Raw genomic sequence first — 23754 nt, forward strand, 5'->3', positions numbered from 1 at the left:
TAGAACCATTTAAATGTAAGTAGAAGATATGTGAAACAAGACGTAAAACAGAGAGTTACATGCGGTAAGACACAACGACCTACAGAGGCGTACAACGAGCTTGTCAGGACGGTCCTGTGCAAGGCCGATTTGCTTCGCCTCTTGTCCAAAGTGCAGAAACACCCTGGTGAAACCCACGCTTTTCCCTTGCAGACATTTTGCTCGTCTCTCAGGGACTCTCTGACAAAAAATCCTGCAAAACCTGGGAGTTCCTGCGCTTCCGAAAAACAGTAACTTCGCCTTTCATCTGCAAAGAGGCGTTAGGACACCCTTTATTTCTTCGTGAAAAGCAATTCTCTCGTCTCTCGCTTCCTTCGCTTGCTTGGACTCCTAAACACCGCGACTTCTACGAGGGAATGTCTCCATCACCGGAAGCAGTTTCCAGTTCCAAATTCTCCCCGGCTCGGTGGAGACGCGCATGCTGACCCAACAGAAACTTTGTCTCCCCTTCTTCGTCGTTCACGAAGAGAGTCTGAACAAGCGAGGAGCTCAGAGATACGTCGCAGAAGGCCGAGAGGCGGAACGACGCACAAGGCGCAGAGCCACCCCAAAGAACAAAGGACGAAGCAGAGAACGAAGCAAGCAAAAGGAGGAAACGAGAATCGAGCTGAGGGATACAGCTGGAAGCCAGTCAACCGCCTTTCTGCTCTTGTGCCTCAGTTTCGTTTCTTGCTGAGAGTCTCCCCGCGGACTTCGTCGGACTCAAATGAAGAGCTTTCTCCGTCCTCTTCTGGCGGAAGAACTTGCCACAGGGTCCTGAAAAAGTACACAGAAGACGAGAAGTCCACAAGTATGCATGCAGCGACAACCACCGACTTGCGAATATCTGCCTGCCCGCAGGTTCCCAAATCCCCATATGCTCAACCTGCTCCCTCTGCGCCTCCACATGCGCATACAAACATACATATGTATATACATCTATGCGTCTGACCTCGATTTGTGTAGAAACGTAGGTGGACTTACTTGACTGAGGAGACCACAGAAAGGACTAAAAGGATTGCGAAAACGAGAGACCCTGCTGAAGCGCGTTGGATCCAGAACACTGTCACACTTCAAGACGAAACAACGTACAAAGGCGTAGGAAGGAGCGCCAAAGAAGTACACTCATACCGATGTATCGATATCCATGTGACGATCTGTCTCCGTCTACATCTCTTTATCTATTTACAACTCTTAATCTACGTATATCATTATCCATCTATTCACCTATCTCTCAACGCGCCTCTCTATTTCTATTTCTCTCTATTTCTGTTTCTCTCTATTTCTGTTTCTCTTTATTTCGATTTCTATCTCTATCTGTCTACCTCTGTGATCTGTATGTTTGTGGCTCCTTTCTAGACCGATCTGTAGAGAGCCGGTTTCGCGAGAGATATACCCGGAGCACCGTTCGACTGTCGCAGACGAGACGGGTGCAGAGAGCGTTCTCTTGAACGCATGCACCTGAACGGCGCGTACCAGTTGAGAGCCGCAGCGAAGGCGAGGAGAAGGACGATGAATCCGGATAGAAGCCAAAACAAGTCCTTGTCATGTCGCGTAAGGTGGAGCAGAAAGAGAGAAACGAGCAAGAGGACGGGGACGCAGTAGTTGACGGTTCTCCACACTGTCCTTGGGCTCGCGCCCACCAGCATGTCCAGCGCCTCCGACCAGGACAGCTCTTCTTTAGTGCCACCGTCTTCTTCGCAGGAAAGCGTCTCTGTCTCCTCCGAGTCTCGTCGCCTCCGGAAGCAAGCCTCCTTCACGGCTGCCGGAGAGAGGGGATCGTCTGCCTCCGCGAGCGCAGCCGCAAGGCTCTCCGAAGTTTCCATTGCCGAGTCACAGCGCTTCTCAGGTTCTCTCTGCGAGTTCTGGGGAGCAACCGCAAAAGCACAGAGACGACTGGAGATCTTGCCGCGAACTCGCTACACCCGGAAACCGTCGCACAGAAATGGACACAGCAGAAGCCAGTCCGAAGCAGTCCGCGATCTGAGAGACAGCCGCTTCGAGAACCTTGGCTGCGAAACACAGAGAGGCAGGTCTCTCCGCAGCCGCAGCCTGTGCGTCGAGAGGCTCACAGAGCGGTGAAGAAAACATGCAGAGACGAGGTTATAGAGAGAGGAACGTGGAAAGGGAGACAGGGAAAAACCGAGAGAGGGAGAGAGAGAGAAGTAAGAGAACACAAAAGGGAAGGAGAAAGGGAAGAGAGCATGACAGAGACAAGACACAAGATATGAGAAAGAAGATGTGTGGAACTAAATATGCATGCATACATAAATTTATATAAATATATACATATATATATATATGAATTTATATATATTACATATATATATATATATATATGTATATATATATATATATATATATACGTAGATGTCGAGAGAGGGAGATGTCTGGATGTTGTTGGAATGTGTGTGTAGATAGGTGCAGCGATTTTGTAAGCAGAGACGGTGTTTCCTGCAGCGTTGCCAAGCTGAGAAGAGGCGCAAGAAGCCTGGACGAAAATGAGTGAGTTCGAGTCTCTTGAAAAAGCAGGGTGCGTTGCAGAACGAGCTGAACATACTGTGGCAATTTCTCTCTTCACAACTCTTTTCGCAGAGGTCGCTGTCTGCAGCCTTTTAGGAAGCAACAGGGCCAAGGAGACAATGGAGAACCTCTTACAGGACGCAGGGTGAAGAGTGAAGACTGTGCCGGCGAGAAGAAAGGAACTTTTTTAGAGTGGCGAAGCGACGATAGGCGAACGTTGCCGCTGGCTGCGATCAGCACATGCGTTTTGTCGAAAAACTCGCATGCATGCATGTGTAGAAAAAAAAGTCTTTAGTCATGTTCCCGCGAATTTTCCGTCTCCTGAAGACGCAAAGGGCAACGCGCGGGGATGTTTCTTTCGAGGAAACGCGGCGTTCATTTTCTTCGTTTGCATCCAGTGTCTTCGTTTTTCTTCTCTCTTCCTCTCGACCTCGATTTCCTCTTCGCGCCTCACAGAGGACAGCCGGCGAAGCTCTTTCTGGAGTCTCTCGGTCTCCGTCGATCTCGCTGCCGAGGCTCCTCCCTTCTTCGGAGGCGCGGAAGCGCCTGTTTCTTTCTCGATTTTGTGCGTCTCTCGCCTCTCGACAAACTCCATGCCCAGAAACTCTTCAGCTCGGAGTCGCGTGTATCCACATCCTGTTTTTTTTCAACTTTGAGTGCATGCATGCAGAGAACAACAGATCTGTCTGCCTGTGCAGCAGTTGGTCTTTTATGAGAGATCGCGAGAACTTTTTTCTCCTCGTCTCACACTCACCGTCTGCTCTTGTGTGTCTCCTTCCTGGACCTTCGTTCTTCCGCATATGTCTGCATTTCGCTCTCTGTCTGTCTCGACTTTCTTCGAAGGACTTCTCTCTGCGCTCTGTGGCCGGTTTCTCCTTGTCTGACTTCGCTTCCGCGGCGCTGTCTCGGGTGGTTGCCGTCTCTCTTTCTTCTCTCCTTCGCTCTGCTTCCTGGCGACTTCTTCACCATGTCGCTCGACGACGTCGTCCACAAGAAGTTCACCTTCGTCTTCGTCCCCGCAGACATTAACGACCCGGTGGAGGAGAGGACGTTTGAGGGAGAAGAAAAGAGCTTCCGCGCGACGCTGAATGCGCATTTCAACCGAGAAAATCTGCTGAAAACCGAGGCAGACAAATTCAAAGATGACCTCAGCAAGCAAGCAGACGGAAAGCTCTCAGACGAACAGCTTTCCACTCTCATTGGTATCCAACATACCTACCAGGTGGGCCAGAGGAACAGGACCGCAGCAAAGAGAATTTCTTCAGCTTTTTCAACGTAGTCCACAGAACGTTTTCTCTTCAGAGATCCTCCTCTCTCTATTTCCTTTCGTCTCCTCCTCTTCCTTCTTTTGTTTTCTCTGCCTTGCCCTCCGCCCTGTTCTCCCCGTAGTTCGCGTCTTCGCTTTCCTTCCTCGTAAGCCAGGTTTCGGTGGTTGCTGTCTTTCCAGATCATTCCGTTAACTCTTCCGACGAAGGCGAACGGCTTCCGAGGCACAAATGCGTACATCGACAGCATTGGGCGCGTCAAAAACCTCGCCGTCAATGCTCGAGCCTCGCGAATCTGCTCAACAGGTGCGTAGCTAACGAAAAACGACTCCTCTCCCCACTCTCCTATGCACTTTCTACTTCCTGTATTCGTCCTAAAATTGCATTTCCCCTGCCCTATAGAAAACACACTCTTCTATAAATACACATATATCATTATACACATTTCCCTATATATTTATATGTGTGCATATACATTATATATACATACATATATAAATATATACATATATAAATATATATATATATATATATAAATATATATATATATATAAATACATATATATATATATATATATATGTATTTATATCGATATTCATATATATATATATGTAGGTGAATCTCTCTCTTCATGTAGTGTATATTATATTTATAGTTGTCAGCTCGAGAGGTAAGACCTCTCTCGGCTGTTGGTGACTTTCCTCTGGTATCCCCTGCCTGCTGGCTACATGCAAGACACCGTTCCGCGAGTTTTCTCACGTTTGCAGACCTCTTTCTTTACTTTAGAGGCTGGAGCTCTCCGGCGATGTCTGTTCAAACGAACTGACCAGCCTTCCACCAGCTTGTCTTTTTTTGCCCGAACTCTCTCTCTCGGGTCTCTGCCGAGACGCATGCGTTTTGGGAACCACCCTGGGGGAGGGAGGAGACACCAGGGAAGGTGTGCGGGGTCTCTGTACGCCTCGCTGCATGCGTTCATGCGTATGGGCGCATGAGGACGCGCAGCTCTCCTTCGCTTGGTGTCTCTCCCCTCGGCAGGCGCAGAGACAGCAAGAGAAGGAGAGCTGCGCGTGGAGCAGACTGCGTTCTGTGCAGAAACGCTTGGAGTTGTTCGCTTCCTTCCTAAACGCTGGTTGGTGCGTTTCCAGACATTCGCGGGGACTGCTTCCTCTCCACCACATTCGACGACGAAGAGACTTTCCAGCGCGCGAACTTCTCGCAAAAGGACTTCGAGAGGTTGATGGCGTCGCCCCCAGACGCGACAGGCCGGTAAGGAGACAAACGCGCCTCTCTCTGGCCTCGCCAGCGTCCGCTGAGAGAGTCGCGAGAAGTCGCAAGAGTCTGCGTCACACCAGTGCTCCTTGTCGTCCGAATCCAGACTCCTTCGGTCGCTCTTCTCTGCCTTGCCTCTTCTTCGCTGAAGAGAAGAGAAGTCGGACGACGAGAGAGGGGGGAAGGAAAGAGACAGGAGGGCAAGGGAAGGACAGGGAACAGTGCAGAAACGAAGAAGAGGGATACGAAACAGAAGTCAGGAATCTGCAGAAGGAGACAGCGTACTGTACAGTCTGTCGCTTCAGTCGCTTGAATTTTACAGTCTCCTTTCATGTCTTTCTTCTGTCGACGGTTTTGCTGAGTTCTCTTCCTTTCTTCAAGTGACAGTGCAAGACGACACCCTTGCGGATCGCGCATAGAGAATCTCCTTCTCTTCTTCTGCTTTTTCTGGTTCTTCTTCTGCTTTTTCTGCTTCTTCTGCTTTTTCTGCTTCTCTTCTCATCCTTCTTGTTTCGCTTTCTCTTCTGTCCCCTCTTTTTCCTCTTCCTTCCTGTTTTCCTTCTTCTTCTGCTTTTTCTGCTACTCTTCTCATCTTTCTTGTTTCGCTTTCTCTTCTCTTCCCTCTTTTTCCTCTTTCTTCCTGTTTTCCTTCTTCTTCTTCTGCGTTTTCTGCTTCGTCTTGTTGTCTCTGGCCTTTGTGTTCCGTCTGCCGGCGGTGGCTGTGCGCTCGGTTTCTGAGACCCTCTGCATGTTTGAAGTCATTTTCTTTTTTCGACAGCTGGAGTGAAACAGCTGCACTTTCTCAACTGCTGAATCAGCGGCAAGCGGATGCCTCGCGCCAGGCTCTGGGCGCCCCCGCGTCCACCGAAAGTAAGAGCCCAACGTCTTCTTTCTCGCCGTTCCGGAAAAAGACGCATCTCGCCTCCCGCGACGACAGGCAGACAAGCGAAAAAAACAGATGTTCTGTTCTACAGCTACACATGCAGTCTCCTCTTTCGAGCCACCGGTTCGTAACGCTGTCAAGACGCGTACCGTCGCCTCTGACTCGCTTCTCCTCGCCTGTGCCGATCGTTCGGCTTATATTCGGGTTCTTTGCCGGAAACGCGGTCTTTGCCTTGACACCGTGCACGCGTTTCTTGTCTAGGCTCTTTTCTCGGAGCGCATTCTCTCCACGCGTCGCGACCAGCACGCAAACGCTTTGTTCTTTGCGCCTCTCTGCATGCACTTGAAGAAGCATCGATCTTCTCGATGTTTTGACTGTTGGCGCAACTGCCTGTGTGTCAGAGAAACACAAGCAGTGTGGAAACTGCGGAAAGGAAGAGCCTGCTGCGAGCCCAGAGAACGTAAGCGCCTGTCCAGCATCTCCCAGGATCGAGTTGAAAAGCCACCAGCTCAGAGCTTCAGGAATTCGCTCTGCATGCTGCGCCTCTGCGCTTCGCAAAGGCGTCCGTGAGAGGAAGGACATGCGAAGGGAAAGCAGAGAGAGAGAGAGACACTGCGCGGCAGGAGTTCCCTTTTGTAGTTTTTTGTGCTGTTGCGTTTGCTGAGTCTTATCATTTATACCCTTTGAACTTGTCGTCTTTTACTGCTATTTAGCGTTTTCTCCTCTTATCCTTATTTTTCGCCGTCATGTTTCTTTGCTTTGTCTCCCTTGGAACTGCTTTCTCTTCAGCCCAGTCCAATGCGGCTGAAGAGATGCGGAGGCTGCGGGGAGGCTTTCTACTGCAGTGCAGAGTGCCAGCGAGCAGACTGGCGTCACCACAAGCGCGTCTGCAAGAAGTAGAAAGCGCTGGTTTCAAGAGACAACAGGCGACCGACGGAGACTCTTTTTGGAGACACTTGGACGGCTTCGACAGGATGTGAGTCAGCGAGTCTGCATGCGGAGAACAAAGGAAAAAGGAAAAAACGGACACAAAGCGCGATGGTGATATACACGACGTTGAGGAGGTGGAAGAACTCCACCTTTCTCCTCTTCGGCTCTCGTTCATGTTGCGGCCTCGTGAAGTCGCCTGAAAGAGCCAGGAGTGCCAACAAGGACGCCAGGTCAGAGAGTGGAGTTTTACGTTTCTGAAAAGGAAGATTCCTCCGTAGGGGAATGAAACGATCCTCTGCAAAGTCACGCAGGAAAAGACGATCAGCTTCTGCAGGTTGTGTGGAGATCTGAGTTTCCTCTTCCTTCGTTTTTCTTTTCTCCTTTCCGTCCGTAATCCTTCGTCGTCGTTGCCTTGCTTTCCTCTCTTTTTCTCTCCCTAAACTCTACGTCTCCTTCTGGGCAGAAGGAGACGTAGAGCGCAGGCAGTGTGCGTTCTCGATTTCTGTGAGCGGTGCCGACCTAAAACTCTAAACCAATCTGAAGAAACTACACAGGTCGACGCTGGCGCTGTCCAGCGAGGGAAGAGGCTGCTGGTGGTATACAGACATGTTTTATGTTTCTCAAGAGGAATCTCCCGAACCAACGCAGGTTCGCTGGAGACGGGAGGGGGACTGAAAAAACTGCATGAGAAGCGGCAAAGAGAACAGATTTGCATGCATCGCGGCTCACTTTAAACACGGTCACATGTTCCAGCATGCACTGGCGTATGCAGGTATGCTTAGACAGGCGCATGCTTTTCTATCCAGATTGGAGAGTCGATTTCAACAGTCTCTCTCCCTCAGGAATCGAAATAAACCAAGACAACTACTGAAATTCCTAAATTCAGATGTACTGCATACGACAGTGTGTAATTGAAAGTGGAGCTGTTTGGGTGTGCTCACGGAAACGTCTGAGAGTTCGCTTCTCTCTCAGTAGAATGAGGCGAGGCATGAATGGCGGAGCGAGAGGAATAAGCGAATCGGAGAGGAGACATAGAGTTGTTAAAACATATATCTCTCGCACAGCAGAAATGCTCACACATACGCATGTGCGTAAGGGTATACAGCGGGAGACAGCCAATGAGAGCATGCTTCTTCTGTCAAAAAACGATACAGTTGGAGGCGAGAAATACACATGAAGCAGCTGCGTCTCTTTCTCGTGAAAGCTCTTTTTCCGGTTCACGAAAACGCAGAAGTCAAAAGAACAGAGAGGGCAGAAAAACAAGGTTGCTTTGGACAGACACACGCAAAAAGAGAGACGCGAGGACACAGAGCGTTCCTGAAAAAGAGAAAAATAAACTGAGAGGAAGACTCCACACCACAGCGCTTCCACTGGCGTTTCTCGATCGATGGGACCCTCCAAACGTTTCAAAATAAAACGAGTTCTCTTGATGCACACGAGTGGAGCTGCGCATGCATTCCTCTAAAAGCCGATGCATGCGCAGACAGTGGGTGAAAGTCATACGCACAGGCGCGGCGGATCCGTGCTTGTCGATTCGATTTTTCTTCTCCTAACCTTTACTTCCTTACACATAATCAAACGCATGCGACATCGTCAGATACATGTACGTATATACATATATGAGTATTCAAATCGATGAATGTGTAACTCTGCGATCCGGTGTATATACATGTATATATACATATATATACACATATGTATACATATATATACATATATATTGAGCATTTACATGTTGAATCAACGCAGTGTAGAGTCTCAGAGGTGCGTCTTTCAACAACTTCGGTACGCGCGTCGCAAAGGTCTTCATCTCTGGAGGTTGTCGCGTCTTTCCTCTCCGTCGCGTCTTTTCGACTGTCTTCTCTGTGTATCTTCTCTCCAGCTTTCTTCTCGTTTCTTTTTTTCTCCCATGTCCTCGCTTGTTCCCTCTCCTTTCTCTCGCGGATGAATTGACTTCGAATTCAGGAAACTGGAGCTCTGAAACGGCAGCGTTGAACCGACACAGTTCAGACTTGCAATTTGAGATTTTGAGGAGAACGGCAGTCGAAGCTCCTCAGGTTCGTCTTCGTTTTCGTCTGCTTCAGAGTTGCCTAAGACAACTCGCCCATGAAGACTGTCCTGTCTGAGCTGGCCGACGCAATGACAGGTTCCGTAGGGTGGAAGCAGACCTGCACATGCATGAAGAAAACGTTTCGACCCTTTCGATTACTCTCAAGAGTCCGAAGAGCAACAAGACAAAAACGTCCACTGTTCTACACAATTTTGCCCAACAACAAATGTCGATCTATACGCGCACCTTTCTATCGATGTCTCTGTGTACGTCCATGCACCTAAACATTAAATTCCTTTACGATTCTACATTTGTCTCCATAACTCTATCTCCCTACGTCTTTCAACGCAACCTCTATCTGTGTCGACCTGTCTGCGCCTGTACATCTCCTCACATAGATGGAGGCACTCAGCGAGAAGCACAAGTCCTGTCTCGACTCTGTTTTTGACAGAGCTACACAAAAACCGAGAAGCTTCACGGACTCGATACCTCCTTCAATATTATCCACGAAACGCCTTACGTAGAAACTCCATTTACTTCTATATATTTTCGAGTAGTCATGTCCGTTCACCGCTATCAATCGATAAGGCACTCTACATCTATATAGAGAGACAGAGAAACATAGATATATACAGCCTAACAGATATCCGCAGATATAGATAGCCATAGATCAAGAAATAGGTAGAGATAAACAGACAGATGCAGTTACATACATATAGAAAATATAGACAAATAGACAAAGAGATATAGACAGAGAGATATAGGTATAGAGAGCTAGAGAGGTAAAAACATGGAGAGACGTCTGTCGGCGAGCCAAAGCGCCCGTGAAGGAATTGAATGTTTTGTGGAACGCATACGTCATTGACCGATCCAGAATGCCCGGGGAGTCTGTAGAGCAACGGCGAAGTTCCGGCGCCGACTCCCTTCTCTCGCAAAACTTCTTCCATGCTCCATACGCAGACGTATCGATCAGCTGAACCGGCGCTGCAGAATTGCTCGTCTGCGCTCCAGCAGACGCGCAGGAGATTTTTTTCAAAATTGTGCTGGAAACAAAATCAAGCGATCTCAGGTGAACTTGCGGGGGCAGGCCGAGAAAGAAGAAGGAGTGATTTCGCACAGGACCGAGCGAAAAAGAAGGAATACGACAGAGAAAGGGAGGAAGAGATGACGAGAGAGAGCGGCAGACGAGGGAGAGCAGGGAAGACACCAAAGAGCCGGGGAGAGACACAATGAGGGAGACAAAGGAGAGGAAGAAAACAGAGGACGACAGGCAAGAAAAAGAAGAAGGAGAGAAGGAAAGAACAGAGAAAACCGGAAGAAAGGAAAGAGGAGATATAACAAAAAAGAGAGACAGCATCCGTCTGGTGTTCCATCGCTCGAACATCTCAAAAATTCAGTCGTCTTGCACACATGAGTAGGCGTCTCGCCTTCCGCCTTTCGCTGTGCTCCCTCGTTTCTTTGTTTTCGCTCTCTCGCTGGTTCTGCTTCTCTGCTCACGGTTGCGCCGCGAAGAGCAGCTACCAGGCGCTTGCCACCGTGGACGAACGGCTGGATATCCCAGACGCGGACGGTATGGTCCATCGCGTTGCTGAGGAGAGTCGCGCCAGACGCAGAAATGCTCAGTCCTGTCACACTGTCTGTGTGACCTTCATACACGTCGCTCTCTGCGTCGCCGCCGCGCAGGTCGTAGACCTGAAAAGGAGAGAAGCCTTTTTCCACAGACACAAACGTCCAGCAGAGAAAGAGAGGGAGACCAGAGGGACGAAGAGAAAATACGGTGGTTGCAGCACACGGAAAGCAACAAAGGAGAGAAGGAAGTGAGGACGAACGAGAAGAACCGCGCGCGCAGTACACTGAGAGGCTCGAAAAAGAGCGAAAGGGAAGACAGACAGAAACGCACAGGGGAAAAGTCAAAGGGGCGGTGCGACCGATTCCAGCGATGAAGCGCCACCACAGAGAAGACGCTCACTTTTACGTAAAATTGCAATCTGAAGAAAACTTGACTTTTGCCGGGGAATGCCTCACCCGAATTGTGTTGTCGAGACACCCGGCGAAGACGCGGCCGCCGTGACCGTCGAGAGCGACCGACAGAATCTGAAAGGAATGCATGCGCACCACAGAAGCTTCACCCGAGTTTTTTGGCGTCCACTCTGTTGTAATTTTCAAAGTTATTTTCTCTCTTGGTTCCCTATCGAAACCTAGAAATTCTGCGTCCCCCAACGGCAGCGCCACACAGGTGCAGACCAGGCGCTTCATCTGGTTTCCTTTTCTCAAAATAAAAGACATCAGTGGTCTTCCCGAGTCTCCTTTGAAGCAGAATCTCCACAGATACGAAAAGTCTTTTTTAAATGCCATTCAAGAAAAGCCAGATCTTCGAATGAAAATGTGGACGTTTTTCGCACGGAGACGCCCGCATCGCGCGAATCGTCGCTTCCATTGAAAACGCATTTTCACCGAAAGTTTCTCTAAAAAACTTAGCGTTCGCTGTCTCACCCCCAACTGCAAACTAGCAAATCGATTCTCTCATGCTACCATCTCCAGCAAGTACGGACACTATGTAAATATATACTGAATACAGGCATGCAAACGCATACAACAAACATACATTCATACGTACCTAAATACATTCATACATCCACACCTGCATACCTACATCCATCCATACACGCATTATGTACATATATATATATATATGTATATATATATATATGTATATGTATATATACATATATATATGTCTATGGATATGTTCAAGAGCATCTCTCTGTAGAGGGAAGTAGTCTGAAACAACACAAGAGGCGCTGCGCGAGTTTTTGTGTCTGTGCGCGCGCCTTTGAAAGCTGTGCCTGTGGCTGTCGAGAGCTCGCGAGGCGCTACCTGGTATTGATGCTCGTATTTTTTGACGCTTCGGCGAATGCGCAGATCCCATACACGCGTGGTGCCGTCGTCTGCGCCCGTAACAAAGAGAGAGGAGCATCCGTAGGTCGCTCTGTTTGGACATTCGGCTGCTTCTTTCGACGCGACGCTGCATGCATTCACGATGCCCACATGGCCCTTGAGCTTCTTCACTCTCTCGCCAGTCTCCACGTCCCAGACGCCTGCCGTTTGGTCCGCCGAAGCCGAGTAAATTTGTCTGCAGCAAGAGACTCAAATGTCGCCAATCGGCGTCCACTGGAAGCATTTTCGAATCGGGTCCATGCAACGGCTTGCATGCGCATGCAGCGACAAGCAAAACAGGCGAGGAGAGACAAAGCCCCAGCAACGAGACTGCTTGGACGAGAGAGGCAGGCGTTGAGCGGCCTCTCTGACGCAGCAGTGGAGGGACGAGTGTCGAAGGATTCGCTGCAAGTTGGTTCACTGCGTTAGCACTATCCACGTTCTACTGCGGAGACAGGCAGGAGTGCAGACGGAAGCTGGAGAAATTCAAAAAGAGAGCGACTCCAGCGACAAGGCAATCTCGCCTGGAGAAGCCGTCGCTTCCTCGCAGGGTCCGGGAGCGTCTCTACAGACTGCCGAAACCGACTTCGATGAAACAGACTGCCGAAACCGACTTCGATGTCTCAGAAATCGTGCAAAAATCGACAGAACTGAGAGTTGCGCGAAAATGAGATCTTCTGAGGAGTTGTCTTGTGAAAAATGCACAACCTCTTCTGCGCAGACGCGTGGTAGAGATGCATGCAACAGGGAACAGGTTCGTTATCGAAACACAGGAACATCTGCAAGACGCGCCAGCGCCGTCGCGTCCTAGATCGGCACACAGCGGCGAAGTTGCTTTGATGCGTCTGCCCTCGCAGGGGATGGCTGCTGGCTTGTGCATATGCGGTTTTGATGCAACGGCAGTGGAGTCTGTGAGAGCCTTCCCCGAGAACCACTGCTGAAACAGCCGAGAAGCGAAAGAGACCTACGAGCCATCGGAAGACCAGCGGAAGTCGAGGATCGCCTTGGAGTGACCCTTCAGAGTTTGCCAAGTCGAAATCTCCCCGTAAACGTTGTAAATCACTGGGGAAGACAGAGAAAAGAAAAAACGACAAAAGAAGAGATGCAAAAGAGAGGCCAGAGAGGAAAGAAAAACTGGAGGGAGGACACAGAGAACACGGAGAAACGAGATGAGATGGCGCATACAGAGAAGAGAAAACACAGACGAGGAGACGAGAAGAAGACGAGGAGAAGACGAGAAGAAGATGAGAAGATGACGAGAAGATGAGGAGAAGACGAGGAGAAGACGAAAAGATGAGAAGACGACGAGGACGAGGAGACGAGAAGACGAGGAGAAGACGAGAAGAAGATGAGGAGAAGACGAGAAGATGAGAAGAAGACGAGAAGAAGACGAGGACGAGGAGACGAGAAGAAGACGAGGAGAAGACGAGAAGACGAGAAGGAGGAGACGAGAAGAAGACGAGAGAATGAGAAGAAGACGAGAAGGAGGAGACGAGAAGAAGACGAGAAAATGAGAAGAAGACGAGAAGGAGGAGGCGAGAAGAAGACGAGAAAATGAGAAGAAGATGAGAAGAAGACGCGTACAAAGAAGACAGGCTTACGAATGTCTCTGTCAACACCTGCAGAGGCGATGTTGCGTCCGTCGGGAGAGAAGTTGACAGCGAGTACCTCCCCCTGAAGAAACGGAAGAAAATGAAAATGAAAAAAACTGAGGAAAATGAGAGAAGTGGAAGGAAATGAAGATGGGGAAAATAAAAAAGTGGAGGAAATGAAAAAGAAGAGGAAAACCACAAAAATCCAAGGAAGACGAATTTGGGAAAAACAAACGCAGAGACAGTCCAAAACCGGAAAGTGAGCAAGCAGGCAAGGAAAACGAAAAAAAAGAAAAATCTGCCGCCTCTCTAGAGAGCGAAGAAAATGCGCAAGTGTCGAAGGGGAAGAAGCCTGTGCGACTGTCAGCACTGGGCAGCGCAGAAGACAACGGTAGAAGAGAAAAGAAAGACAAAGACCAAAGACAGAGAAAATAGAGCAAGCGAGGAAGGACAGGAATAACAGAGAACGGAAAAGAAAAAATAACGGCGGATCCGGAAAAAAATATGAAAAAAACAGACGTTTACCTCATGCCCGCTCAGGCGCATTGTCGGCGCCTCGAGACCGGATTTTCGGTCCTGAAAAAAAATCACAAAGAACGAAGAACGCAATTCCGCGAGAGACATATTTTTCGCCCACTATAAGCAGACGCCTGGAGTTCCGCTCGCACACGCTCCTTTTTTCATTCTGTGTATATAGCAATGTATAAATCTATAAATGTATACGTATATACATATATAGATCTGTATCTAACTGTCTACCTGTATCTATCTATCTGTCTCTATTTGTATATATATATATATATATATATATATATATATGTACTCATCTCTCTAGCAAGGAGGTATTTCTGCATGCTATCGCTCGCTGCGTCTACAAGCGACGAAGGACATGCACATCGCTACTGAGAGAGAGCAGCATATGGAGTAAGAGACAGAGAGAAAAGCGACGCAGGGGAAGGAGGAAGAAAGAGAATCAAGGAGAGAGGAAGAAGGTGCAAGGAAGGAGAAAGAATGAGAGACAGCGAAGAAGGAGAGTGAACAAGAGGGAGAGGAAGAGAGAACCGACGGCAGGGGAAGAGCGAGGATGCAGAAAAGCAGAGAAGAGGGAATTCGGTGGAGAAGAACGGAAGTCGATAAAGGCAGTGAGGAAGCGAGAGAAAGAAAGCAAGACCGCGACGCGGCGCAAGCGGAAGTCGCGCAGCAAGGCTGTGGAGCAAGAGCAAGTCAAGGATCTCGACAAAGGTTCTCGCCATGCGCCATTTTTTTTCGAGAAGAAAAACTCACCGACTGAAATACATCGCGGGCATTTTGCGCGAGGGCAGAGGGTGCGTCTGCAGGAGCGACAGAGAGAGCAGCTCCTGCGGCGTTGGCGGCGACGAGAGCCATGCGGAAGAAGGAGATTGGAACAGACAGAAAAAAAGATCAGAAGATCTCCAGTCCCGCGGAGAAAAGCGCGACGCAGGAACTCAGACGAGAAAGGAGAGAAAAGAGGCAGTCCTTTTCCCCAGATAAACAGGATTCCGTCAAGAAGAGCAGGGAAGAAGGGAGGTGGAAGTGAAGAGATCGGAGACGGAAAATTGAAAGGACGATGAGAGACCCAGGGTGAGGCGAACGACATGGAACGAAGCAAGTTTGCGCGACGCAGAGGCCGAATAGCCTTGAGAAACCACGAGGACGAAAACAAGAACTGAAAGCGACGCGTTTACGCTTCTCCGAGAGAGCGACGAGGCTGTGCTTTGGGGAGGACTCAACCAGAGCTTTTTGGGAAGCTCTCTCAGGAGAACCGAGGAGCGCGGACAGCGAAGACGAAGCAGAGAGAACAAGAGTGGAGAGAGAACAAGAGTGGAGAGAGAACGGAGGATGAGTGGGGTGCGAAAGAAGCAGAGCAGAAGGAAAGGATGAAGAACCGGAGAGAGAAAAAGAAGAGAAGACGAGGAGAAGGAGAACTCTGTATCTCCTGGGAGGCGGGAAACAGCCTGGGAGGGTCCTCGTCTCCGAGTCGAAGAGGAAGTTGAATGAAGAGAGCGAGTGGTTTTTCTTGGAAAGAATTCGACCACAAATCTGCGGCATCTTCGCAGCAGATCGCGCCAGCGCATCTTTTCTCCCTTTTCTCCCCCGGAGAAATCGAACTGCATGCAAAGACTTGGACTCAGCCGACGGACGCTTCTTCCCGATGAACGACAGCTGGAGAATTCAGGGCATGCTCTGTTGAGAGATTCGCTTTTTCCTTGAAAAGAGCAAGTGGTGTGTGTGTGTAAGATTCGGCGTTCCTGTGTGTCTGTTTTTTCTCTGTTTTCCCCGAGGCCCTGCGTCCGACAACCAAGCGCAGGTCTCCCTGTGTGAATGCTCTCTCGGGGAAAGGAAAAACGAAACGACGCTAAAAAAGCAGAACAGACATTTCTTCCGAGCCGCCGACGCTTCGCAAAATCGTCTCTCGCACTCCTTCAGAAACTTGAAAGCCATCGGCTTGAGAAGGTTCGTGGGCGCAGGAGCTGTTCCCAGGCCAGACTCGGCGCGAGGTTTTTAAACGTCTCTGTCGCGCGTCTTCTCTCTCAGGCTTTCTCTCTCCTGTGTTCTCAACGTCCATCTGGTCGGCACTCGGACAACAACGCAGCGTTGCTCTTCTTCTCTGAACACTGTCCTCTGCTCTCCTTCGTTCTCCACTCGCTCTGCACTCTTTTTCTTCTCCGTCTTGCCTCTCCCTGTCTCCCTGTCTCCTCGTGAGTCACCCACTGGGGTCTCTGCGCCTCTGGCTTCCTGCCAGTCGCCGCCTCCGCTCGTCCTCGTCTCTTTGTCTCCTAGCCTCTACGCGAAAGCCGCCATGGCCTCTGCTCCTGCGGGCGCAGGTCTCTGGGGCGTCGACTTCAGCCAGACGCTCCTGATCTTTGTGCTGGGCCTCGCCGTCGGTCTCTTCTCAGAGGTCGTCAGCTACTTCCTCCTCTACCGCCACGAAGCATTTCATAAGCTCCAAGACGAATGCAAAAAGCTCTGCAGAGAGCTCGACGGTACACCCGCATTCGCGCATACGCACTCACACCCAGATCTGTGCATGCGTCTAGACACTGACCTCTGCCGCTCGGCGCATGCGTCGACGTCCCTGCAACTGTGTAGCTTGGTTTCTGCGCTTCCTTCGACATTTCTTGCGTACTCATTTCCGCGGCAGGCACCCGCGTTCATTTATATGGAGATATATGAATATGCAGATATATATGGATATGGAGATATATATGGATATGGAGATATATATGGATATGGAGATATATATGGATATGGAGATATATTTGGATATGTAGATATACGGATATGGATATATATGGATATGTAGATATACGGATATGTAGATACATGGATATGTAGATATATGGATACGTAGATATATGGATATAGAGATATATAGATCTACAAATGGATATAGACATAGATACAGATACGTAAATAAATGCATTTTGGTAGGTAGACACAGAGAGATGGATGTAGATAGATAGATAGAGATGGAGATAGATATCGACAGAGAGAGATGAGAGATATAGGTAGCTAGAGAGATTGCTGTCGATGTAAGTGCGTGTAGATACGACTCAGTGCAAGGATAGATTTTAGTTGGTGTGTCTCTTTCTCGGTGTATTCGACATCGAAAGATTTGGAAAGAGAGCGAAAGTGGATGCATGCAAGATGGATTCACGAGGCGTGGCGACGCTGTAGATCTCTGATTTTTTTTTTCGCGATTGTTTTCATGCAGCTCTCGAGGCCGTTTGCGGGAGCGACGCGTCTGGGAAGCGCTCTGGGCGAAGCAGCAAAGCCGCTGAACAAGTCGAGAAAAAAATTCAGCGGAAGACCAAGTGAGAGGAAAAATCACGATTTCCTTCGGTCGAAAAACCTCTAAAGAGTGAGAGCGAAGAAAGAGGACAGAGTGCTTCGCGGGTCGCGGAATTCTGAAAAGCGAGGGCAGAATGCACTGTTCCTCTGGGTGATTGTTGACAGCTTCTTTCCGCGTCGCGCGTAAACATTTGCTTCTCGTTGCGATTTCTCGAGACTGCATGCGTTCCGAGAAACATCCTCGCTGGTGCAGAGTCCCGGGGAAATTTGCGCGGCTTTTCCGGCCTGGCGCTCTCACCCCCCCCCCTACCGCGCGTTGTCCTGCGCAACGGTGAAACTCTTGGAGGATCGAGTATTTCTTTCGTAGAACCATTTCGTTGAGGATGTGAACAACTTTTGCAGCAGTTTTCTCCTCCACACAAGTATCGGTTCACCACCACACACATGCGGACATACATACACATACCTATATCTCCATATATATATATATACAAACATATACATATATATATTTATATCTGTATATTTTTGTATGTTTTTATCTGCACTTTTTTATTTGTATGTATTTGCATTGATAGCTGGCACGAGCGACGTTTCTTCAGATCAAGAGTCCGATTTGCGGTGTCTCTACGATGGTGTTTCCAGGCAGCTGGCGTCGTACCGCCAGAAGGGGAACTTGATGATTGGAGCGTTGCTGATGGTTTCCATGCCCTTGGTCTACTCCTCCTTCGACGACTCGCCAGCTGCGTATCTGCCTTTCCACCCTGTCTTCCCCTTCACGATGATTTTGCGCTACTCGCCGTCGAGTCCGGCGGACGAAGAGCGCAGCGCTGTCCCCCCAGGAGCTTCGCTCTGCACAGCTGCAGGCCTCTTCATGCTCACCATGATGTCCACGCGTGTCTCACTGCAGAAACTGTTTGGGTACGTCACCGAACGCAAAAGGCGATGGCGAAAAGCGACAGGGAAGGAGAACGAGAGAGAGAGAAAAGGAGATCAAGACAGAGAGAAACGGCAATCAAGAGAGAGAAGAACAAGAGAGAGAGACCGGGGAAGAAGAGGAGAACAAGAGAGGAAAGAAGACCATGAGAGGAGAGAATGGAGAGGGTGCGAGGTAAGACAAGAAGGGAGAAGTCCGGATGTGAGATGGAGCGTCGGTAATGCGTTGGTAGGAAAGAAGGTAATGATTCCTTCAACTCTCCATAGCCTTTCTCTCAAGACTGTTCGAAAGAAAGTCTTTTCTTTTCTTCAGGGTCGCGAATCTGAGTCGCAATGCCTCCCAGCCGCAAATGTTCTAAAGCGCTCGAGGCTTTCTGCCTGGACGTCGGTTCTTCGATCTGCTTTGGAGTTTTTCAAGACTCTCTCAGAGAGGCCTTCTTCAGAAGGGTACTGCCCGGACTGAGGGATCATTGGCAGCATGAAGAAGCAGTTTGCATGCGATTCAAAACAGTGCATATTCCACCTGCCTGTGTCTTGTGTCGGCTTTTGGAGGTTGCCGGGATGAATTGTGTGTCTGCGTGAAGAGACCGGAGTGGAAAGGAACGGGATGCTTCTGGCAGCGACGGTTCAATGTGTAAACAAAGAACTCTTCAACCTCAAGTGAAAACTCGAGGAAGTATACATACGTCGTACACGGATTTGTGATGCTGGAGACGAAATGAGTCAAGAGGGAGAAGCGTGACTCGTGCATGCGTTCCTCGCACTCCGCTCCTCACGTCCTCTGTCTCCCTGTGTCCTTGAATAGAGCCGCCGTTGCGTTTTCTGACCCGCTGGGCATTTTCGTCGTTCTCAATGTGCATGCCGAATGCGCCTCATTTATTTGTGGCTTTTGACGTGTGACGCAAAAGAGATTGGCGTTTTTCTTGAATTCAGAGGAGATCCTAAGTTTTCTTGACATGCGCTGCTTCAGTTCGTTTCTCATTTTTCGGGGCCGTTCACCACATCTCTCCGTCCTTGAGTTTGTCTGTCCCTGGCATTTCCGTGTGGTTGTTTTTTCTCCTCTCTGTCTCGGAACCTTCTTCTTTGCCGTTCCGTCGTCTTCCCTCCGGCATCTCCGGAGTCGTTTGTGCCAGCCTCGTACCTTTTCTCCTTCGAATCCTTTCCTCCCTCAACTGGCATGGTCGCGGCCCTTCGATGTGTGCTTTTTCGACGTTCCTCTGCCGTGCGAAGCTGCTCGCTTTTCGTTTAGTGACGGCGAGAAAAACGAACGCGAGACACGCAGGAGAATAGCTGGCGGCAGTATGTTGACAGGCGGGATTTCTCACCCGGGCTCGTGTTCACGTACACCACACTCCCTGGCATGTGTATGCAAGCTGTACCAATGCCACAGGATTCACTGTGCTTGTCTTTTTTCTTTCCCACTGTTCGTCTGTACAGAAGACACAAAGACTGCTGTGCTTCTGTTCACGTACTTGTGTCATCAGCTGCGACAAAGCCACACAGACTTTTGCACTGAGTTCCGCAAGTCGGTGCACCCGACTCAACGGCGAATACAGATTTATCCGTCTGAAAACAGACTCACCGGTCCTTGACTTTTGTCGACAAGCGACGCGAGGCTTGCGCTTGAGACGGTAGACAAGCATGCGCGCTGTCTTTTAGTTGCCTCGAAGCTACTCCTTTACACAGACGAACGGAGCTCTAGACCGGATTCGGGTGTTGGGATCTACCACTGACAACTGCATGAACTACGGAAGCGAGTTCGACGAAAGTTTTCCAAAGGAAGTCCCTGGATCTCGCACATTTCGACAATCACAGATACAGCAGCCTTGCTTCCAGATCGAGTTTATGGACGCGGTGTCACACCCAACCCGAGTAGGCAAAGCATTGACGTGTTGCAGGGTTTCATCGGGCACTGAAGTGCTCGTGATCGGCTTGTTCGCTCGTTCCCAGGAACTTTCAACGGCGTCTTACAGTGAATGGAAACCCAAAGCAGAGAGTTTTTTCGAAATATCGCAACATGCTTCAAACAGTAAGTTGAGTGAGTCTGAAACCTTGCAGTTTAGCAGGACAGGCTGGCACAAGCGGTGGATTCGTTGCTGCTTTGTTTGAGGTTTCGGGGATATCCACTTTCGTGGCGCAACTGTCTTCTAAACAGCGCAAGTCTTACGTGGAGAAACCGCTGACTGTCGGCGTTTTTGGTGAAGAGATTGAGGGATTGTTTCTCTTAGGAAACGGCTTGTGTCAGAACCGTATCGAAACGCTCGAAATGGCAGCACATTCGTGAAAACATGAAACAGCTGCGCTGTACGTACACTTGGCAACCGTTTCACTGGAAAGCCAGCAGTGTTCACATCGTGTAATCATTTGGTTTGTCAGTCACTTTCTGCTCGTGTAACGCGTGCCTCGGCGGTTTCTCGAAACTCTCAAAGTCTCAACCTGAATATCGGTGTAGAAAAACATTCTGGGAAAAGAGGGACTCTTTTGTAACTGTGTCTGAAAAGATATAGTGTGGCAACAAGCGCACGACAACCCTAAAAAGATATGGCGTCGCCTGGTTGCCTGAGAGTCGTACCTTGCAGTGGCCACAGAGCAGGTACCGTGTGTGAGTTCGTCACTTCCCGTTTCTGCGATGGACGCTGGACACCACAGCAGACCGCATGAAGCCCGCTATAAGAAAAGAAAGAGAACGAGCAAAGACCCTGCAGGCGTGTGCCCTCGAGTACGGAAAAGACAGATGCTACAGAAGATTGATCTGAGCACGAGTGTTGCGGAGAGCTTGTAAAGTTATTGTCGCGATAAACATGGTGGAAACAACAGGAAGAAAAATCCCGGCTTCCAGGCGGTGTGTCCGAGTGGTTAAGGAGATGGACTAGAAATCCATTAGGCTCTGCCTGCGCAGGTTCGAATCCTGCCGCCGTCGATTCTCTCGCGATTCATATGTGCATGCAGTCACGTTGTTGCAGAAACGTGAGGCACTTCGAATTTCTTCCGTCCCTGTTTCCCAACAAAAGCGCCCATTTCGTATAGATTTTCCAAAGAAATCTTCTCGACTCTGTTTTTCCGTCAAAGTTTCTAAACCTCCTCCCCCAAACTGTTCTTCTGTTGACACGAATCAGCTTGCATGCATATTGTAAGCACGCAGGGATTGTGAGTGAATCGACGGCGGCAGGATTCGAACCTGCGCAGGCAGAGCCTAATGGATTTCTAGTCCATCTCCTTAACCACTCGGACACACCGCCTGGAAGCCGGGATTTTTCTTCCTGTTGTTTCCACCATGTTTATCGCGACAATAACTTTACAAGCTCTCCGCAACACTCGTGCTCAGATCAATCTTCTGTCTGTGCTGGGATCGTTTCTGGTACGTCGTTCGTTCACTTTGACGAGAACGGGACTCGGGTGTCTGGGTTGTCTGGAGAAAACACTTTTACTGAGACCGCTGCTGGTTCTTCGGAGTGGAAGAAGAGTGAGCAACGCTTAAATCGATTCAGCAAAAGTTGCATGACACGGGTTGTTTGTGGGGAGCTGTCTTGTCTCAGCCAGAAGTAAACAGGGCGAGTTGGGAATGTCTTCTGGGGCGTGACTCGGAAAAGGAGGTTGAATCGGATTTTCCAAGGCCTGCTTTCTTCTACTGCACTGTATGGCGCGTCTGATTTCGCTCTCTCGCTGCCGCCGACAAACCATAAGCCACGCATCCATGGAAATGCACGCTTTCTTATATCTTGTCTTTGCTGTCTGTCCACCGGTGTCACAGGATCTCCGACACCTGAACACAAAGTCGTAGCCCGGTGGATTTCTCATCTGACACAGCGCTGATATACCGCGGAAATGAACACGCATCTCCCTCCCAAATCTTTGCTTGTTCCATGCAGTCCTGTAAAAGATCTCTCAGCCTTGCACTGACAAGGCTGAAACGCTGCCGGTAAAAGGAACGTCTGTGGGGAAAAGTGTGTTGGATGCCACGCTAGCACAGTAGAACTTGGTTCCGGTAGATACCGGCACTGAAGACGTAAACCCCAGTCGCCGAGCTCGTGGTAGAAACATTTAGGAAAAGCTTGAAAATGGCCCATCTCAACACCAGTTTTCTCCTTCCAGAAGGCTGCGGGTGTGTGTGGTATCGATACCTAGTAGGGGCTTCGGTTTGCTAGCGTGTATTTCTTCTCTCGTGTCGCGCTTCTCGAACAGAAAAGACGTCAAACGTCGACAGACGCAAAGAGCCATAATCCAGCACTGGTTCGAGGTGGATCGAAAACTTTTGACGGTTTTTGCGCTGGCAAAAACGGTCGCATGCATCTTCGGGCAAAGTTCTGGGCTGCGCAGAAAGCACTCCGGAGATTCTGCCGCGGTCGAATCTTGGCAAGTCATCGTGGGTCTGGAATGAATTCGCGAAAATTCCAGAGAGCGCTCCGAGCGCGGTTCAGCTATTCTTAGACGCGACTCGAGCGCTACAGCAGATGAATGGCGCCCTTGCCCTCCACAGGGTTATGGGCTGCACGCTGTACATGGTCTTCTGCATGAACGAAACTCCCCAAATTTTCAGAGGCACAAAATGTGCATCTAATCCGAAAAAGCAAACGGTCTCGCTCGGCCGCAACCCGGACTCTCTTCTGGGGCGACTGCGGGACGCGAAACGAAGGATGTCGAACTAAAAAAGGAGGCATATCGGCACAAAAAAAAGAAGTGCTTTGCGACTCTCAAGAAAGCTGCAAATCAGCCTTCGCATTCGCAGCTCCAGACTTGAACCCGATTTTCTTGAGTCTGAAGAATGCGGCTTGACGCCTCTACCGGATCGAACGCTCATCGCCTTGCTCAGTCAGACACGCAGTTCACATTGACCCTCACTTCCTCGTCTCACCAAGAGAACCGCAAACATCCATGTCCGTCACCTCCCCCCTCACCCAACTTTACCTTCTCTTTATGCGTTCCAGCCCCTAGTCACTGCTTATCCGAAGCGGCCTCGCACGAGCTCCGTCGCGCCTCTGTCGGATGCTCCACATTCTCAGCATGTGCAAGGTGAAACGACATGTCGACGAAAACGCCCTCAGAGCTCCACTGCTGGCTGAACATAACGGTCACCTTCTCTTCTTTCCCCCTCTTCCTCCCTCCACACGAACCGAATGTCCCCCGCAACTGCCCGAATGTTGCAGTACCCTCGAAAAGGAAAAAGCTGTATCGCTTTCTCGAACAAACGCCCGTGTTTGTTGGCGCCAGTAAAATTCCTTTTTACTTCTTTCCAAACCGACGCGTGCTCTCTCCGATCCGAAAACATCTCTGTGTTCATTTCATCGGCGACGCCTTCCCTTCGTGCCTCGCCTCTGCCTTTCTGCATGCATCGCCAGCCTCGTAACCCCTGCCTCACAAGCAGCCGCTCCGCTTTTCAGAGTGCCAAGAACTCGGGCAAACTTCCCTGCCTTCCCCCTGCCTCCGCCGTCGTCCTGAACCGGCACACGATCAGCTTCACCTTCCCCGACGCTCGCATGCGCATGCGCATGCGCACAGCCCTGCATGACCCCCCGAGGGTCGAGAGCGTTTCGCCGGGT

General features: G+C 49.8%; 5 protein-coding genes and 2 non-coding genes across 7 annotated transcripts; 3 read left to right on the top strand and 4 right to left on the bottom strand.

Moving 5' to 3' along the window:
• Positions 1-61: 61 nt before the first annotated feature.
• Positions 62-3083, bottom strand: TGME49_310840 (hypothetical protein). The gene is made up of 3 exons (XM_018782646.1): positions 2677-3083; positions 1495-1883; positions 62-795 (listed from the first exon to the last, which is right to left on the bottom strand). Exons 1-3 carry the CDS (start codon positions 2812-2814, stop codon positions 696-698), a joined length of 627 nt encoding a protein of 208 aa, XP_018635547.1. The 5' UTR covers positions 2815-3083; the 3' UTR covers positions 62-695.
• Positions 2933-7444, top strand: TGME49_310850 (MYND finger domain-containing protein). The gene is made up of 6 exons (XM_002364290.2): positions 2933-3763; positions 3989-4112; positions 4953-5073; positions 5855-5946; positions 6361-6419; positions 6749-7444. The coding sequence occupies exons 1-6, from the start codon at positions 3509-3511 to the stop codon at positions 6857-6859; spliced, it is 762 nt and encodes a 253-aa protein (XP_002364331.1). The 5' UTR covers positions 2933-3508; the 3' UTR covers positions 6860-7444.
• Positions 7445-7488: 44 nt separating this feature from the next.
• On the bottom strand, positions 7489-15506 carry TGME49_310860 (U5 snRNP-specific protein). The gene is made up of 9 exons (XM_002364291.2): positions 14753-15506; positions 13994-14044; positions 13478-13550; positions 12845-12938; positions 11817-12072; positions 10965-11033; positions 10437-10631; positions 9797-9982; positions 7489-9057 (listed from the first exon to the last, which is right to left on the bottom strand). Exons 1-9 carry the CDS (start codon positions 14852-14854, stop codon positions 8980-8982), a joined length of 1104 nt encoding a protein of 367 aa, XP_002364332.1. The 5' UTR covers positions 14855-15506; the 3' UTR covers positions 7489-8979.
• Positions 15507-15705: 199 nt separating this feature from the next.
• TGME49_310870 (integral membrane protein, putative) lies at positions 15706-19766 on the top strand. Its single transcript, XM_002364292.2, has 4 exons — positions 15706-16473; positions 17205-17304; positions 17927-18202; positions 18531-19766. Exons 1-4 carry the CDS (start codon positions 16290-16292, stop codon positions 18574-18576), a joined length of 606 nt encoding a protein of 201 aa, XP_002364333.1. The 5' UTR covers positions 15706-16289; the 3' UTR covers positions 18577-19766.
• A 720-nt stretch (positions 19767-20486) lies between these two features.
• On the bottom strand, positions 20487-23740 carry TGME49_310885 (hypothetical protein). Its single transcript, XM_018782647.1, has 2 exons — positions 22339-23740; positions 20487-21980 (listed from the first exon to the last, which is right to left on the bottom strand). Exons 1-2 carry the CDS (start codon positions 22577-22579, stop codon positions 21589-21591), a joined length of 633 nt encoding a protein of 210 aa, XP_018635546.1. The 5' UTR covers positions 22580-23740; the 3' UTR covers positions 20487-21588.
• Positions 21056-21137, top strand: TGME49_310875. The gene has a single exon. It is a non-coding gene; the product is annotated as a tRNA-Ser (tRNA).
• TGME49_310880 lies at positions 21375-21456 on the bottom strand. The gene has a single exon. It is a non-coding gene; the product is annotated as a tRNA-Ser (tRNA).
• Positions 23741-23754: the final 14 nt, after the last annotated feature.

Source organism: Toxoplasma gondii, chromosome XI (genome assembly GCF_000006565.2).
Source record: "Toxoplasma gondii ME49 chromosome XI, whole genome shotgun sequence".
Classification (NCBI taxonomy): Eukaryota; Apicomplexa; class Conoidasida; order Eucoccidiorida; family Sarcocystidae; genus Toxoplasma; species Toxoplasma gondii.